General features: G+C 42.5%; 2 protein-coding genes across 5 annotated transcripts in view; both read right to left on the bottom strand.

Annotated features, from left to right (window-relative positions):
• The window catches only part of osmr (oncostatin M receptor), a 29,836-nt gene extending 19,751 nt beyond the window's left edge, over window positions 1-10,085 (bottom strand). The window contains exons 1-4 of one of the 3 annotated variants that reach the window (XM_071400064.1): window positions 9,644-10,076; window positions 9,312-9,475; window positions 7,360-7,516; window positions 6,488-6,781 (exon numbers count right to left, since the gene is read on the bottom strand). In XM_071400064.1, the coding sequence (XP_071256165.1) occupies window positions 6,488-6,781; window positions 7,360-7,516; window positions 9,312-9,475; window positions 9,644-9,731 (703 nt within the window). In that variant the 5' untranslated portion in view covers window positions 9,732-10,076. Of the gene's footprint in view, window positions 1-6,487; window positions 6,782-7,359; window positions 7,517-9,311; window positions 9,479-9,643 lie in introns of all 3 variants that reach the window. The other 2 variants (XM_071400063.1, XM_071400065.1) reach the window with 2 other exon arrangements.
• Window positions 10,086-10,273: 188 nt separating this feature from the next.
• Window positions 10,274-15,988, bottom strand: part of LOC139575069 (rho guanine nucleotide exchange factor 28-like) — a 72,688-nt gene continuing 66,973 nt past the window's right edge. For both annotated transcript variants that reach the window (XM_071400047.1, XM_071400048.1), the window contains 2 exons: window positions 14,305-14,635; window positions 10,274-13,410 (listed from right to left, as the gene is read on the bottom strand). In XM_071400047.1, the coding sequence (XP_071256148.1) occupies window positions 13,214-13,410; window positions 14,305-14,635 (528 nt within the window). In that variant the 3' untranslated portion in view covers window positions 10,274-13,213. The remainder of the gene's footprint in view (window positions 13,411-14,304; window positions 14,636-15,988) is intronic.

Genomic DNA, 15,988 nt, shown 5'->3' with positions numbered 1-15,988 from the left:
CAGTGGTAGGCCTGATCACCAACAACGATGAGACGGCCTATAGGGAGGAAGTCAGAGAACTGGCAGTGTGGTGCCAGGACAACAACCTCTCCCTCAACGTGAGCAAGACAAAGGAGCTGATTGTGGACTACAGGAAAGGAAGTTACTTGCTGTCCACATCACCAATGAACTATCATGGTCCAAACATACCAAGACAGTCGTGAAGAGGGTAAGACAAATCCCTTTCCCCCCCCCAGGAGACTGAAAAGATTTGGCATGGGTCCCCAGATCCTCAAAAGGTTCTACAAGCTGCACCATCGAGAGCATCCTGACCAGTTGCATCACCGCCTGGTATGGCAACTACTCGGCATCTGACCATAAGGCGCTGCAGAGGGTAGTACATCACTGGGGCCAAGCTTCGTGCCATCCAGGACCTATGCAATAGGCGGTGTCAGAGGAAAGCCCATAAAATTGTCAGAGACTCCAGTCACCCAAAGTTATAGACTGTTTTCTCTGCTACCGCACGGCAAGAGGTACCAGAGCACAAAGTCTTGGATCAACAGATTCTACCCCCAAGCCATAAGACTGCTGAATAATTAATTAAATCACCACCGGACAATTTACATTGACCCCCCTCACTTTTGTTCACTGCTGCTACTCACTGTTTATTATCTATGCATAGTCACTTCACCCCCAACTACATGTACAAATTACCTCAACTAACCTGTACCCCCGCACACTGACTCGGTACCAGTGCCCCCTGTATATGGCCTCGTTATTGTTATTCTTATTGTGTTACTTTTTATTATTAATTTTATTTTAGTCTCCTTGGTAAATATTTTCTTAACTCTTCTTGAACTGCACTGTTTGGTTAAGGGCTTGTAAGTAAGCTTTTCACGTTAAAGTCTACACTTCTAGTATTAGGCGCATGTCACAAATAATGTTTGATTTGGTGTAGTAACCAAAAAAGTGTTAAACAAATCCAAATATATTTTATATGAAAGTCTTCAAAGTAGTCACCCTTTCCTTGATGACAGCATTGCACACTCTTGGCATTCTGGAATGCATTTCAATTAACAGGTGTGCCTTGTTAAAAGTGAATTTGTGGAATTTCTTTTCTCCTTAATGTATTTGAGTCAATCAGTTCTGTTTTGACAAGGTAGGGGTGGTATTTGGTAAAAAAATTGGTAAAAGACAAAGCCCATATTTTGTCAAGAACAGCTCAAATAAGCAAGGAGAAATGACAGTCCATCATTACTTTAAGACATGAAGGTCAGTCCATCCGGAAAATTTGCAATCACAAAAACCATCAAGCGCTATCATGAAACTGGCCCTCATGAGGACCGCCACAGGAATGGAAGATCCAGAGGTACCTCTGCTGCAGAAGACAAGTTCATTAGAGTTACCAGCCTCAGAAATTGCAGCCCAAATAAATGCTTCTCAGAGTTCAAGTAACAGACACATCTCAACATCAACTGTTCAGGGGAGACTGTGAATCAGGCCTTCATGGTCGAATTGCTGTAAAGAAACAACTACAAAAGGACACCAATAATAAGAAGAGACTTGCTTGGGCCAAGAAACATTCGATTTGTTTAACACTTTTTTGGATACTACATGATTCCATATGTGTTACTTCATAGTTTTGATGCAAATGGTAGTCCCACTAAGAGCAAAGCAGATTGGAAGGTGTATCGCTGCAGAATGCTGTGGTAGCCATGCTGGTTAAGTGTGCCTTGAGTTCTAAATAAATCCCAGACAGTGTCACCAGCAAAGCACGGCCACACCATCACACCTCCTCCTCCATGCTTCACAGTGGGAACCACACATGCGGAGATCATCCGTTCACCTTCTCAACTGTCCTCCGGCTACATCATTGTGCTACTCACAGTGCTGTTGAGGCTACTGTAGACCTTTGCAAAATAGTGTGTTTTAATCAATTGTTTGGTGACGTGAATATATTCAGCATAGTTTTATCTAAAAAGGACAACATTTTAAATGTTTTACAATTGACATGTTTATGAAATTCACTGAGGAGGATGGTCCTCCCCTTCCTCCTATGAGTAGCCTCTACTGGTTCAGCCCTGTTATTGCTTTCCACCCTGTTAAAATAATAATTTGACAATACCATCAAATGTTATGCATTTTCTGGCATCTTGTAGAGATAGAAGAGGTCAACTTAACATGTAAAAAGGTTGACCAAGTTCTATTGTTATTCACTATTATTTGAGGAAAATAGGCTGCAAATAAAGCGCTGGTTCTGATAATAGCATACGTTTCACTGAATAATCATTGTTTTATAATTATTTTAAGGGAGAAAAATGAATGTTATGGGTTAAGGGACATTTGATGTCTTAGAAAATCTAAATCTAGATATATGCTGTACATGTATTGTTAACACTTTCAGATAGTTACATGCTTACCAGACCGGACACGTCGCGTGAGCGAGCGTCGCAAAATAAATGTAGAAATCCATGTTATTCAATTATTGCACCCATACTGCTCGCGAGCGTCTGCGACGCCAAGGGCTAAAATTGAACTCATTCCTATTTCTGACGCAGATCGCGCTGCAAGTCCTCATTGGTTTATAGAAGCAGGTACCCACGTGCCATCTCCTCTTTGGTTATACCCACGTGGGTGATCGAAAGATGAACTGTTTTGCCGGTAGTCGTGGTAATACAATGAAAGTTTAGATGCGATCACCATATAATTTAAACGATGAAAAAGCCTGGAAGGAGGAGAGATGACTAGAAACGATTCGGTTGGCCGTTTTATGTATGGATTAATTGTCGCAGTAGAGGTCCTTGTGCATTTCAGGTAAAATAACAACTCAATGTTTATATCCCAGGACAAATTAGCTAGCAACAGCAAGCTAGCTAAATAGGACAAATTTACGTTAGCTAGCAAGTGCAAGCTAACTAGCTAAATTGCCATACATGTTTAATGCTTTTCGACCTGTCCCCAAATTAATGTCATTGGTTCAGAGTTTGTTTTGATATTTTAACCTGCATGTCGTGATCGCGTTTGGTGTGGGGTGGCAAAATACATTTATGCACGATAGCGCACGATGGCGCACAGCCGGTTTGGGTTCCGTGTTAGTTTATGTCCCTAACAGGGAGGAAATATCTGATGGTCAATGTTTAAACAATCTGCCTATAATTATTAGGATTTATGTGCCTGAGTTTGACCAATATGTTTTTCCAAGTTTCAAACATGTCCTTTTTCTGACAGAATTATATACACTGCTCAAAAAAATAAAGGGAACACTAAAATAACACATCCTAGTTCTGAATGAATGAAATATTCTTATTAAATACTTTTTTCTTTACATAGTTGAATGTGCTGACAACAAAATCACACAAAAATTATCAATGGAAATCAAATTTATCAACCCATGGAGGTCTGGATTTGGAGTCACACTCAAAATTAAAGTGGAAAACCACACTACAGGCTGATCCAACCTTGATGTAATGTCCTTAAAATAAGTAAAAATGAGGCTCAGTAGTGTGTGTGGCCTCCACGTGCCTGTATGACCTCCCTACAACGCCTGGGCATGCTCCTGATGAGGTGGCGGATGGTCTCCTGAGGGATCTCCTCCCAGACCTGGACTAAAGCATCCGCCAACTCCTGGACAGTCTGTGGTGCAACGTGGCGTTGGTGGATGGAGCGAGACATGATGTCCCAGATGTGCTCAATTGGATTCAGGTCTGGGGAACGGGCGGGCCAGTCCATAGCATCAATGCCTTCCCCTTGCAGGAACTGCTGACACACTCCAGCCACATGAGGTCTAGCATTGTCTTGCATTAGGAGGAACCCAGGGCCAACCGCACCAGCATATGGTCTCACAAGGGGTCTGAGGATCTCATCTCGGTACCTAATGGCAGTCAGGCTACCTCTGGCGAGCACATGGAGGGCTGTGCGGCCCCCCAAAGAAATGCCACCCCACACCATGACTGACCCACCGCCAAACCGGTCATGCTGGAGGATGTTGCAGGCAGCAGAACGTTCTCCACGGCGTCTCCAGACTCTGTCACGTCTGTCACATGTGCTCATGTGCTCAGTGTGAACCTGCTTTCATCTGTGAAGAGCACAGGGCGCCAGGCGAATTTTCCAATCTTGGTGTTCTCTGGCAAATGCCAAACATCCTGCACGGTGTTGGGCTGTAAGCACATCCCCCCCTGTGGACGTCGGGCCCTCATACCACCCTCATGGAGTCTGTTTCTGACCGTTTGAGCAGACACATGCACATTTGTGGCCTGCTAGAGGTCATTTGTCTCCTGGTAGCGCCTCCATGCTCTGGACACTACGCTGACAGACACAGCAAACCTTCTTGCCACAGCTCGCATTGATGTGCCATCCTGGATGAGCTGCACTACCTGAGCCACTTGTGTGGGTTGTAGACTCCGTCTCATGCTACCACTAGAGTGAAAGCACCGCCAGCATTCAAAAGTGACCAAAACATCAGCCAGGAAGCATAGGAACTGAGAAGTGGTCTGTGGTCACCACCTGCAGAACCACTCCTTTATTGGGGGTGTCTTGCTAATTGCCTATAATTTCCACCTGTTGTCTATTCCATTTGCACAACAGCATGTGAAATTTATTGTCAATCAGTGTTGCTTCCTAAGTGGACAGTTTGATTTCACAGAAGTGTGATTGACTTGGAGTTACATTGTTTTGTTTAAGTGTTCCCTTTATTTTTTTGAGCAGTGTATATATACAGTTGAAGTCGTAAATTTACATACACCTGAGCCAAATACATTTAAACTCCGTTTTTCACAATTCCTGACATATAATCCTAGTAAGGTCAGTTAGGATCACCACTTTATTTTAGAATGTGAAATGTCAGAATAATAGTAGAGAGAATGATTTATTTCAGCTTTTATTTATTTTGTCACATTCCCAGTGGGTCAGAAGTTTACATACACCCAATTAGTATTTGGTAGCATTGCCTTTAAATGATTTAACTTGGTAAAAACGTTTTGGGTAGCCTTTCACAAGCTTCCCACAATAGGTTGTGTGAATTTTGGCCCATTCCTCCTGACAGAGCTGGTGTATCTGAGTCAGGTTTGTACGCCTCCTTGCTCACACGCTTTTTCAGTTCTGCCCACAAGTTTTCTATAAGATTGAGGTCAGGGCTTTGTGATGGCCACTCCAATACCTTGACTTTGTTGTCCTTTAGCCATTTTGCCACAACTTTGGAAGTATGCTTGGGGTCATTGTCCATTTGGAAGACCCATTTGCGACCAAGCTTTAACTTCCTGACTTATGTCTTGAGATGTTGCTTCAATATATCTACATAATTTTCCTCCCTCATGATGCCATCTATTTTGTGAAGTACACCAGTCTCTCCTGCAGCAAAGCACCCTCAGAACATGATGCTGCCACATCCGTGCTTCACGGTTGGGATGGTATTCTTAGGCTTGCAAGCCTCCCCCTTTTTCCTCTAAACATAATTATGGTCAAACAGTTCTATTTTTGTTTCATCAGACCAGAAGTCATTTCTCAAAAAAAATGCACGATCTTTGTCCCTATATGCAGTTGCAAACCATAGTCTGGCTTTTCTATAGCGGTTTTGGAGCAGTGGCTTCTTCCTTGCTGAGTGGCCTTTCAGGTTATGTTGATATAGGACTCGTTTTACTGTGGATATAGATACTTTGTACCTGTTTCCTACAGCATCTTCACAAGGTCCTTTGCTGTTGTTCTGGGATTGACGTTCATCTCAAGTAGACAGAATGCGTCTCCTTCCTGAGCGGTATGATGGCTGTGTGGTCCCATGGTGTTTATACTTGTGTACTATTGTTTGTACAGATGAACGTGGTACATTCAGGCATTTGGAAATTGCTCCCAAGGATGAACCAGAATTGTGGAGGTCTACAATTTTTTTCTGAGGTCTTGGCTGATTTCTTTTGATTTTCCCATGATGTCAAACAAATAGGCACTGAGTTTGAAGGTTGGCCTTGAAATACATCCACAGGTACACCTCCAATTGACTCAAATGATGTCAATTAGCCTATCAGAAGCTTCTAAAACCATGACGTCATTTTCTCAAATTTTCCAAGCTGTTTAAAGGCACAGTCAACTTAGTGTATGTAAACTTCTGACCCACTGGAATTGTGATACAGTGATATAAGTGAAATAATCTGTCTGTAAACAATTGTTGGAAAAATTACTTTTTGTCAATCACTAAGTAGATGTGCTAACCGACTTGCCAAAACTTTAGTTTGTTAACAAGAAATTTGCGGAGTGGTTGAAAAACAAGTTTTAATGACTCCAACCTAAGTGTATGTAAACTTCCGACTTCAACTGTATATATATATATATATATATATATATATATATATATATATATAAAGCAAAAGTTATGAGGTCCAAAAGGCACCACAATGACCCGGCTAACATATGCCTAGGACAATGTGAAGTGCTTTAACGTTTGTGAAATCTGCTATAACATTGTAATGAAGGCCTTATGACAGAGGTCAAGATGGGAGAGAAAATACTCCTCCATACTAACAGCTGATGAAGTTGGAGCAGTAGGTGTTTCTCTTCTCTGTTGTATCCTCACACCAGGAGTACACCCCGGAGCCGGATGCTTGTGTGATGTTTAGGTTGTGGACAGCAATGGCTGTGACTCTGTGAGTGATGTTGATCAGGGGGTAGCTGGTGGTGGAGTTGAAGGTCATATTGGTGACGTGGATGCCTCTAGGAGGGACACAGCAGAACAAGATAGTGGAGCCCTCCTTTAACACCTGCTGGTAGGGAAACATCTTGGTCTTTTTCCAAACTCTGTCCACTGTGTCTTGGGCACCTGGATGGGGAAGGAGGAGATATAGATTATTAGGGGTCCAAGCCCCCGAGGGGCTAAAACCAATTAAGGCTACTCCTCCTAAAATGTTTATTCAAATGTCACAAATATTGATATAAATGATGTATGTACTCATGTGATATTAAACATGACATAATCAAGTCTATATCTCATTACTCAAGGCTGCAGTGAGCAGGTCTGTGACCCTATCTGCTGTATGGTAGCTTGACCTGGGCCTATCATGTCTGTTGTTTCACCAATTAACATTATTTATTTTTGTACTATTTCCAAGCATACCCAAAACAAACCAATACATTTGTCCAATAATTTGTGCAATAAGCCTGGGGACGAGGTTAAACTTTCCAAGTTTTACATAAATATTACAAAATGAATCAAGCAAAAATCCCCAGCCTCTAGCAAGAGTCTTGATTGAGCAACTTTGATGAGATGATAGTTAAAAAGAGAAGAGGAAAAGGAAGAGGTCTTCTTTCTTAAATATGGCAACGCACAGAGATCTGATAACATGACAAGTGTTAGAAGCATAGCCTTTTCTAACAGACATGAACAACTAAATTTTTCACCATAATTTGTCTTCCATTGGCTCCAGTCACTTGGGTCTGCATGGCTGCAGAAACGTCGTATTCTGATTGAATGGTCAGCACATTGTAAAGGCAGAGTAGACACCCAGGTCCATGTTAATGTGGAGTCACTACCCAAAGGACAGCTACTCACTTTACTCTATATGATAGAAATCAGAAATGAAACACATCATGAAAACACAGAACAGCCAAATCTGACTGGTATTACTAATTTTAACTGTCATGTTTATTGTCCTACTGTCATGTCTTTGTTTATTGTCTTGCTGTCAAGTCCTTTCCTGTGTACATACAGTGCATTCGGAAAATAATCTTACCTTTTTCCACAGTTCGTTACGTTACAGCCTTATTCTAAAATGGATAAAATGTTCCTCATCAGTCTACACACAATAAAACAGGTTTTTAGAAATGTTTGCAAATATTTTCATAAGTATTCAGACTCTTTGCTATGAGACTCGAAATTGAGAACAGGTGCATCCTGTTTCCATTGATCATCCTTGAGATGTTTCAACAACTTGATTGGAGTCCATCTGTGGTAAATTCAATTGATTGGACATGATGTGGAAAGGCACACACCTGTCTATATAAGGTCCCACAGTTGACCGTGCATGTCAGAGCAAAAACCAAGCCATGAGCTCGAAGGAATTGTCAGTAGAGCACTGAGACAGCATTGTGTCGAGGCACAGATCTGGGGAAGTTACCAAAAAAATGGGATTCCCGAGTGGGGCAGTGGTCTAAGGCGCTGCATCCTGGTTCGAGTCCAGGCTCTGTCGCAGCCGGCGGCGACCAGGAGACCCATGGGGCGGCGCACAATTGGCCCAGCGTCGTCCGGGTTAGGGGATGGTTTGACCGGCAGGGATGTCCTTGTCCAATCTCGCTCTCGTGACTTCTGTGGCGGGCCGGGCGCATGCACTCTGACACGGTCGACAGGTGTCTGGTGTTTCCTCCGACACATTGGTGTAGCTGGCTTCCGGGTTAATCGGGCATTGTGTCAAGAAGCAGTGTGGCTTGGTTGAGTTGTGTTTTGGAGGACGCATGGCTCTCGACCTTTGCCTCTCCCGAGTCTGTACGGGAGTTGCAGCGATGAGACAAGACTGTAACTACCAATTGTTTGCCAAAAGGCACCTTAAGGACTCAGAACATGAGAAACAAGATGATTTCGTCTGATGAAAGCAAGATTGAACTCTTTGGCCTGAATGCCAAGCATTACATCTGGAGGAAACCTGGCACCATCCCTACGGCGAAGCATGGTGGTGGCAGCATCATGCTGTGGGAAGGTTTTTCAGCGGCAGGGACTGAGAGACTAGTCAGGATCGACGGGAAAGATGAACGGAGCAAAGTTCAGAGAGATCCTTGATGAAAACCTGCTCCAGAGCGTTCAGGACCTCAGACTGGGGCGAAGATTCACCTTCCAATAGAACAACGACCCTAAGCACACAGCCAAGGCAACGCACGAGTGGATTCGGGACAAGTTTCTGAATGTCCTTGAGTGACCCAGCCAGAGCCCAGACTTGAACCCGATCGAACATCTCTGGAGAGACTTCTAACCTGACAGAGCTTGAGAGGATCTGCAGAGAGGAATGGGAGAAACTCCCCAAATACAGGTGTTTCAGAAGAATCAAGGTTGTAATCGCTGCCAAAGGTGCTTTAACAATGTACTGAGTAAATGGTTCTGAATACTTATGTAAATGTATTACTTCATCTAAAAACCTGTTTTTGCTTTGTCATTATGAGGAATTGTGTGTAGATTGATGAGGGAGAAAAACAATGTAATCAATTTTAGAATAAGGCTGTAACGTAACAAAATGTGGAAAAAGTCAAGGGTTCTAACTACTTTCCGAATGCACTGTATACAGTAATACAAGACAATGGTTCTGCTGGGAAACAAACACATACATAATCAATCAATTGGACAAATGGCCTGAACTGTTACTCACGTTGTGAACGATAGTGAGGTTGTCAGTGCGTCCGACCTGTATTTCATAAGTATCACCGCTTTCCCTTGCTAAACCAGTGTGATTGACCAGCCACTTCACCACAAGGCTCTGTGTAGCAACATTAGCCCGCAGCTCAGAGATTATTGGCCGAGGAGGTTTACTACCTGCTAAAAAAACATATAGCTAGCTCACTTATAGGCATGCTCTCAATTTAACAATCCCATCTGTTTCTGTGTAGATCATACATTTCATCTGACTGTTAATTGCTATGTACACTTACAATACTATACAACTTTGAGTTGACCTTTGACTTCATACAAGAAAGGTCTTACCTGATTCCAAGCAGGATCCATTTAGATATACAGAGGAAGTTAAAAGGAACATAAGCACATGAATAAACCAGGATATAACGCAGTGCATCCTCTAACCTCTCAGAGCAAACTGTGCTGTTCAAATTAATGATACTAGTAAAAGTGCAGGTCTTATGTTGCTGAAGGTTCTTGTAGCCTCTGTTCCTGCAGACCGGTGTTCATTCACAGTCCACGCTGACTGACTGTGAGTTGACGTCCAGGAGTGAGTCAGAAGTAGTTATGATATTGACATTGGGCACTGTCATTGTCAGCCGACGGGCTCAGTATTGAGCAATCATGTGGTTGTTTGAGTAGGAGTTGGGGGGACACTAGAGGGCACTGTGGTAAAGCAGGCTTCAGGATGAAATCTGTCCAATGGCAGCCTGTTGATGGTGTGAGTAGCATGAAGTTGCCCCTGGAAACTGATCTAAGGTCAGTAAATGATCTGAGGACGGCATTATGTTGAAAATGTATTATTACTGAGTAATTGCATCAGCTATTATATTGATAGTATCCTGGCACGAATGGGAACAAGACAACATGGCTAGTTACCATGAGGTAGAGCCTATGTAAAACTGTGAACTATTGACACAAAATAAAAATGCTATACAATTGCTGGTTATGCATTTTATAGTATTTAGTTAATATGGCACAAGGCACAGGTTTCTTTCAATTATACATATATTACAACTTAAGGGGGAAGACATCCATATTACACAACATCAACAAAAACATAACATTATACAATGTGTCTTCCGCATTTAACCCAACCCCTCTGACAGTGCAGGAATACGTCACAATAAATAACAAACAAACCAACAAAAAATAAACCAACATACATGTCATCTGTATTTCTCTTTAGAGTAATAAGCAACGTATATTAAACAAACTACATCTTGACAATGGACATTTGGCACATAGTAGAGTATGGGTGCTGAGGGTGCTGCAGATCTGGATAAAAATAAAAATATGAATAAACATTTCCACTTTGCTAGTCCTGTATTAGCGGACCAATATAGCCATCTATAGCGCATGCAAAAAAATAATAATTTTGCAGCACCCCCCACCCCCAAACATCTTCCCAATGCCCCTAGTATATAACAACTCAAAGAGATCCCCAAAACTCCCCCCAAAATGTGCATGTCATCAGTAAAAAAATGTATTACATTACACAGAAAGTGCTTTATCTTGAAAACTTAACAGCTGATTAGTGAACAAAATACTCAAATATAATTTTTGAACAAACTACACCTTTAACACTCTTATGGGAGTGCCCTGCATCCCTGTATTTCAAGGAGGGAAATTTAGACCATCATAAAAGTGCAACTAGTTTTGACAAGGGAAGCACAATAACACAAAGCGCACCAAATTAAAATACCTATAGTTTTAAGGAGCTTTTGGGCACAAAGGAAAATTGGTTTGAGTATGCACTAAAGAGAGGGTTACTTACAAAAAAACACATACTGCACTCCTAGAATTAATGGCGACTCGAGGAACCCCGGAGATCCTCAAGGATCACCTGGAGTTCCTCAAGGAATCATTGCTAGTCAATGGTTCATATTTGCACCTTTGGTTAGTTGAAAGATCCTTGGAGGAACCTTTAACGTTGCAATGTGACAACAGGTTCCTGGAGGAACCATGTAGTGGAGGCGTGGCTTAGTTAGGGCGTGGCGATAACATGTATATATTTTTTAAATGTCATTCCTGTTCATCTGTTCTGATCTATTGTCATCACACGTTAAAGTTGAACACTGACAGTTTTGTAGCTTCAATGAGGCTTACAGAGATTTAGGAGTTCCTCGAGAGCCTATGCAATTCCCAAAGTTGGAATAGTTACAATGTATTACTATATGTAATCAGCTATGTTTATATTATTATTATGAAATTCTTATTAATATTATATTAGAATATGTAACATGCATAAATATTGAAGGAAATTTGAAATGTACAAACTTAACATGATTAACAGGAATGACATTTAATCTCATGGGTGCCTAAAAATAACTATCTGAAACCACGCATCCAATCTTCAAAGAGGCTGCCACCTCTACAATATATATACAATATATATAAAATATATATGTATTTTACCTCCTTTTTCTCCCTAATTTCAAACTTGTCTCATCGCTGCCACTCCCCAACAGGCTCTGGAGGCGAAGCTCAAGTCATCCGTCCTCTGAAACATGAACCGCCAAACCGCGCTTCTTAACACCCGCCCGCTTAACCCGGAAACCAGGCGTATGACGTCGCCGGAATACTACCATCGGTCCTGGGATTCATCATTACACACACCTGGCACTCATCATTACGCGCACCTGTTAATCATTATGATTCACACCTGGACTTCATTACCTTCATAATTTCATCCCCTTTATATGTCACTCTCTTATGTTCACTCACCAGTTGGTATTATTTTTTTGTACCGGAGTGTAGCCATATGGAAATGTTTTGTTGTTTTATTAAACGCTTCAACTGCACCTGCTTCCCGACTCACAGCTTCATTATTACAGGTATACTCAGTGAATAAAGATCTATTAAGGGTCAACATCTAAATATTGCTCCCAGCGTTGATCAAAGCCCAGAATGCTTATATCATTGATCTGACTGAGTTCCAATCACGCCTGCCTCTTTGTGAATGAGTGGAATCATGAACAGTGGTTTGTCCATTATGTACACCTGGATTTGACTTTTTAGCAGCACATTCTCCACTCTCTCAAACGGTTAACTCTGCCCTTTCACGGCACAGGCCGAGAGCGACGTGAAATGAACTACCCAGCTTGCAATCGGCTCAATAGGAAACTAGTCTAGAGACAGTGTTTGCGAGATGCCGGACTAAAGGTAATTTAACTGTCCCGCACCCCAGCCGTGTCTACAGACATCCCCCAAACAAAAAACGATTCTCAGAGAATGAGTGCACAACTGGTAAATAGTCGCTTATAGATATGTCAGTCAGGTGGCCATCTGCTTGCGGAGACTTATTGCAGTAAGTTGAAGGGCTCTAGCTAGTTTTACTTAGCCAGCTGGAAGGATGAAGTAAGAAGCTAATGTTAAATGGAGCCTACCTCAGCAGGAGAAAAAAGTTATAACTTTGCTTTATAGAGTAAGCTACTGATACAGACAGTGATGCGAGGCTAAGGCAGGCTGCAAGGCGGAAGCAGATGAGAGAGGGATGTTAGTACAGTGGTTCCTAAAGTTGGGGTCAAGGCCCAAAGTGGTGTTCCCTGAGAAAATCTGTACTAATCTGATCAAACAAGCTATGAACTTAAATGTTTCAGTATAAACATTCAAATGGCATATCTTCCCTAAAGGCCTACATTAAAATGCAAACAATACAGTACAATACAGCTAAAAATGTAATGCTTTTTTGTTTCGTCGCTTCCGGACCTCACAAACTCAAACCCTAGTTACGGCCCTGCATTCCCATTTTTTTGTAAAAAACTTTTACACGCACACACACACACAAAGGCAGAGAGGGGGTACATTGATAGATGTACATAAGGCAGTTGGCCACTGCACACTTCTCTTCCATCACTCTATCAGTCTTGTCATTCTTCAGAGGTACGCAATGTTCTCCTCTCCCCCATCCTCCCTGTTCTTTCCATTCAAAGAGAAGCAGGCCTGTGGGGTGAGCAGAGGAGTGAAGGAGGCCGAGGCGGGGAAGTTCTCCTCGTACAGACCCAGGCCTGTGACCCCTGACCCCAATGAACCCAACAACCCCAGGGTCAGCCTGTCCCGAGGAGGGCTGAAATCTAACAGAAGAAAACAAGGAACATTATCGACCGATCCCAAATCAACCCCTTGCACCTCCATCAACCTCTTGCCCCTCCCCATATGCATTTGGGTGGATCAGAATGGACAAAATATTTGTAAGAAATATGTCATTATACCTAGCATATCACAGAACAAGCTGGGGTAACTGTTACCACATTTCTTAAACTAGGGGTTCTCAAACCTTTTCTGTCCGGGGACTCCTTTATGTGATAGAAAATTCATCAGGGACATAATCAGAACACAACTCGAGTGAGATAAAAAATAGCAAACAAGGAGTTCTACTATGACTTTGGCAGTGCACGGCCCGATGAACCAAGTCTTGGGCCCCGGAAGGAACATTTTAGGCCCATCTCTTATCTCTTAACATCGGAGAGAAAAGAATTCAAGCACATTTCTTGCAATTCTACACATTTATCATGGGACAGAGATATTTTTTGTTGTTGCAGTTTTAAAGCTAATATCCTGCAATTCTACACATTTCGCCATGAGGCAGAGAGAACACTTAGCAGTTTTAAAGCTTAAATTACAGTGCATTTATGGTTGTTTTTTTACTTGGGGGGAATACATAATTGGTGGAGTACTGTGGTTACACCAATATCCCTGTGAGCCTCCCAGGCCCTTGTTGCCCAGGGTTAAGAACATCAATTATAGATTAATAATATTACATTGTATAACATTCTTTAAACGTATTCCACGTGTCCCTTGGCCAGAATTAATTTAATATGTTGTTGTTAGTAATGTTCATCAAGTAAATGATGACAATAAATCAAAATATCTGTCCGCAGTACCCGCAGACCCCACTTTGAGAACCCCTGGCTTAAAATCCTCTGAGATCCACACAGATCTGCTGTCTATGACAGCATCATACTCACTGTTGTTGTTGGGCCCCTCATGTCCTGTGGTGAACCTGCTCCTAAAGGGGTTGTTTGGGGAGCTTCCTGACTGGAGGTGGCTGTGCTGGGGGTGAGCATAGTGTTGGTGTGTCAGTGATTCTGTGGATGGTTTACTGTGGGCCTGGCTGAGCAGAGTGTTGAGGCTGTTATAGAGGCTGGGCCTGAGGCTCAGGTTGGGGCTATGGATGGGGCTGTGATTGGGGCTGTCCTGGCTCTTTCTCAGGCCAGAGTGGAGACGATTCTGTTGGAGGGAATGGAGAAGAGCAGCCTCGTTGCCGTCCAGGCTGCCTGACCGACTGTGGTTGGACACCTGAGGGGAGAGGAGGGGGAGAGGGTGGGGAGAAGAAAGTTGTTTTAAATCTCAGCAGAGCACACTCACAAACACAGACACACACAATCCTACCAACCTTACACATTCGTTCATATTTCCCATTTTTCTCTCTGTCACACTTATTCACTCACTCCTTCCCTTTCTCTGTCTCAACCCCCACCCCCCCTTTCCCTCCTTGTACCTTCCCCACCCACCTAATCTTGTTCACCAGACACTTCCACCCAACGCTCGGAAGGTCTGGTGGATCAATGTGTCAATCCTGACCTTTGTTAACCCAAAGAAAGAATGGAAAAAAGTCCCAGTCCAATACAAAAAGTCCTGATCCATTGCCATTGATTATACCAGAAGCTACAAATTAGTAATGAAACTTCAAGCTCTTCCTTTGTGGGTGTATATATCCAAACAGCATGCAGAACATCAAGGTGTCAAAAGCATGGTTTCAAAAGCATGGTTTCAAAAGCTAGCTAGGGAGACCCTCCCTCCTCTGATTGTTTGTCGGACGGTCACGTTGTCGCCGACTACTAAGTCACTGAATGTATCCTTGTGTTTCCTGCCCCCATTGAAAACGACTGGTGACTGGTAGTTTGGTTGCTACAGGTCTGTCCTGCTACTATCGGGCCATAATTGTAACGGTTCTCCTCTTCCTCTTCAATCGAAGAGGAGGAGCATGGATTAAACCAAGGCGCAGCGTTGTGATAAGACATGATAATTTATTAAACAAAACAGACGAAGACGAAAACGAACTATACTTGATATAACTAACAAAACAACAAACGATGTAGACAGACCTGGACGTAAGAACTTACATGTAACATGAAGAACGCACAAACAGGGAAATGACTACATAAAAACCGAACAAACAAAAATAACAAACAAACCGAAACAGTCCCGTATGGTGCAACATAGACAGACACTGACACAGGAGACAACCACCCACAAACAACCAATGTGACCCCACCTACCTTAATATGATTCTCAATCAGAGGAGATGAAAACCACCTGCCTCTAATTGAGAACCATATTAGGTACCCAAACCAACATGGAAAAAGAAAACATAGACTGCCCACCCAAACTCACGTCCTGACCAGCTAACACATACAAAAACTAACAGAAAACAGGTCAGGAACGTGACAATAATCAACCACCTTCCTCCAAACCTTCCCCCGAACTTCACGTCTGATGCAACAAGGAGATTTCAGCTGTTTGAGTCCATTTAGTCATTTTTATTAGGATAATTTTTTCCCCCCACAAGAATGACACACATTGACCACACAGATTTCGATGTATAGCCAGCAAGGCATCTACATTAAGTTAGCTAACTACTGTTTAGCA

Source organism: Salvelinus alpinus, chromosome 5 (assembly GCF_045679555.1).
Source record: "Salvelinus alpinus chromosome 5, SLU_Salpinus.1, whole genome shotgun sequence".
NCBI classification, from domain to species: Eukaryota; Metazoa; Chordata; class Actinopteri; order Salmoniformes; family Salmonidae; genus Salvelinus; species Salvelinus alpinus.
This window is presented reverse-complemented; position numbering and strand designations above follow the sequence as displayed.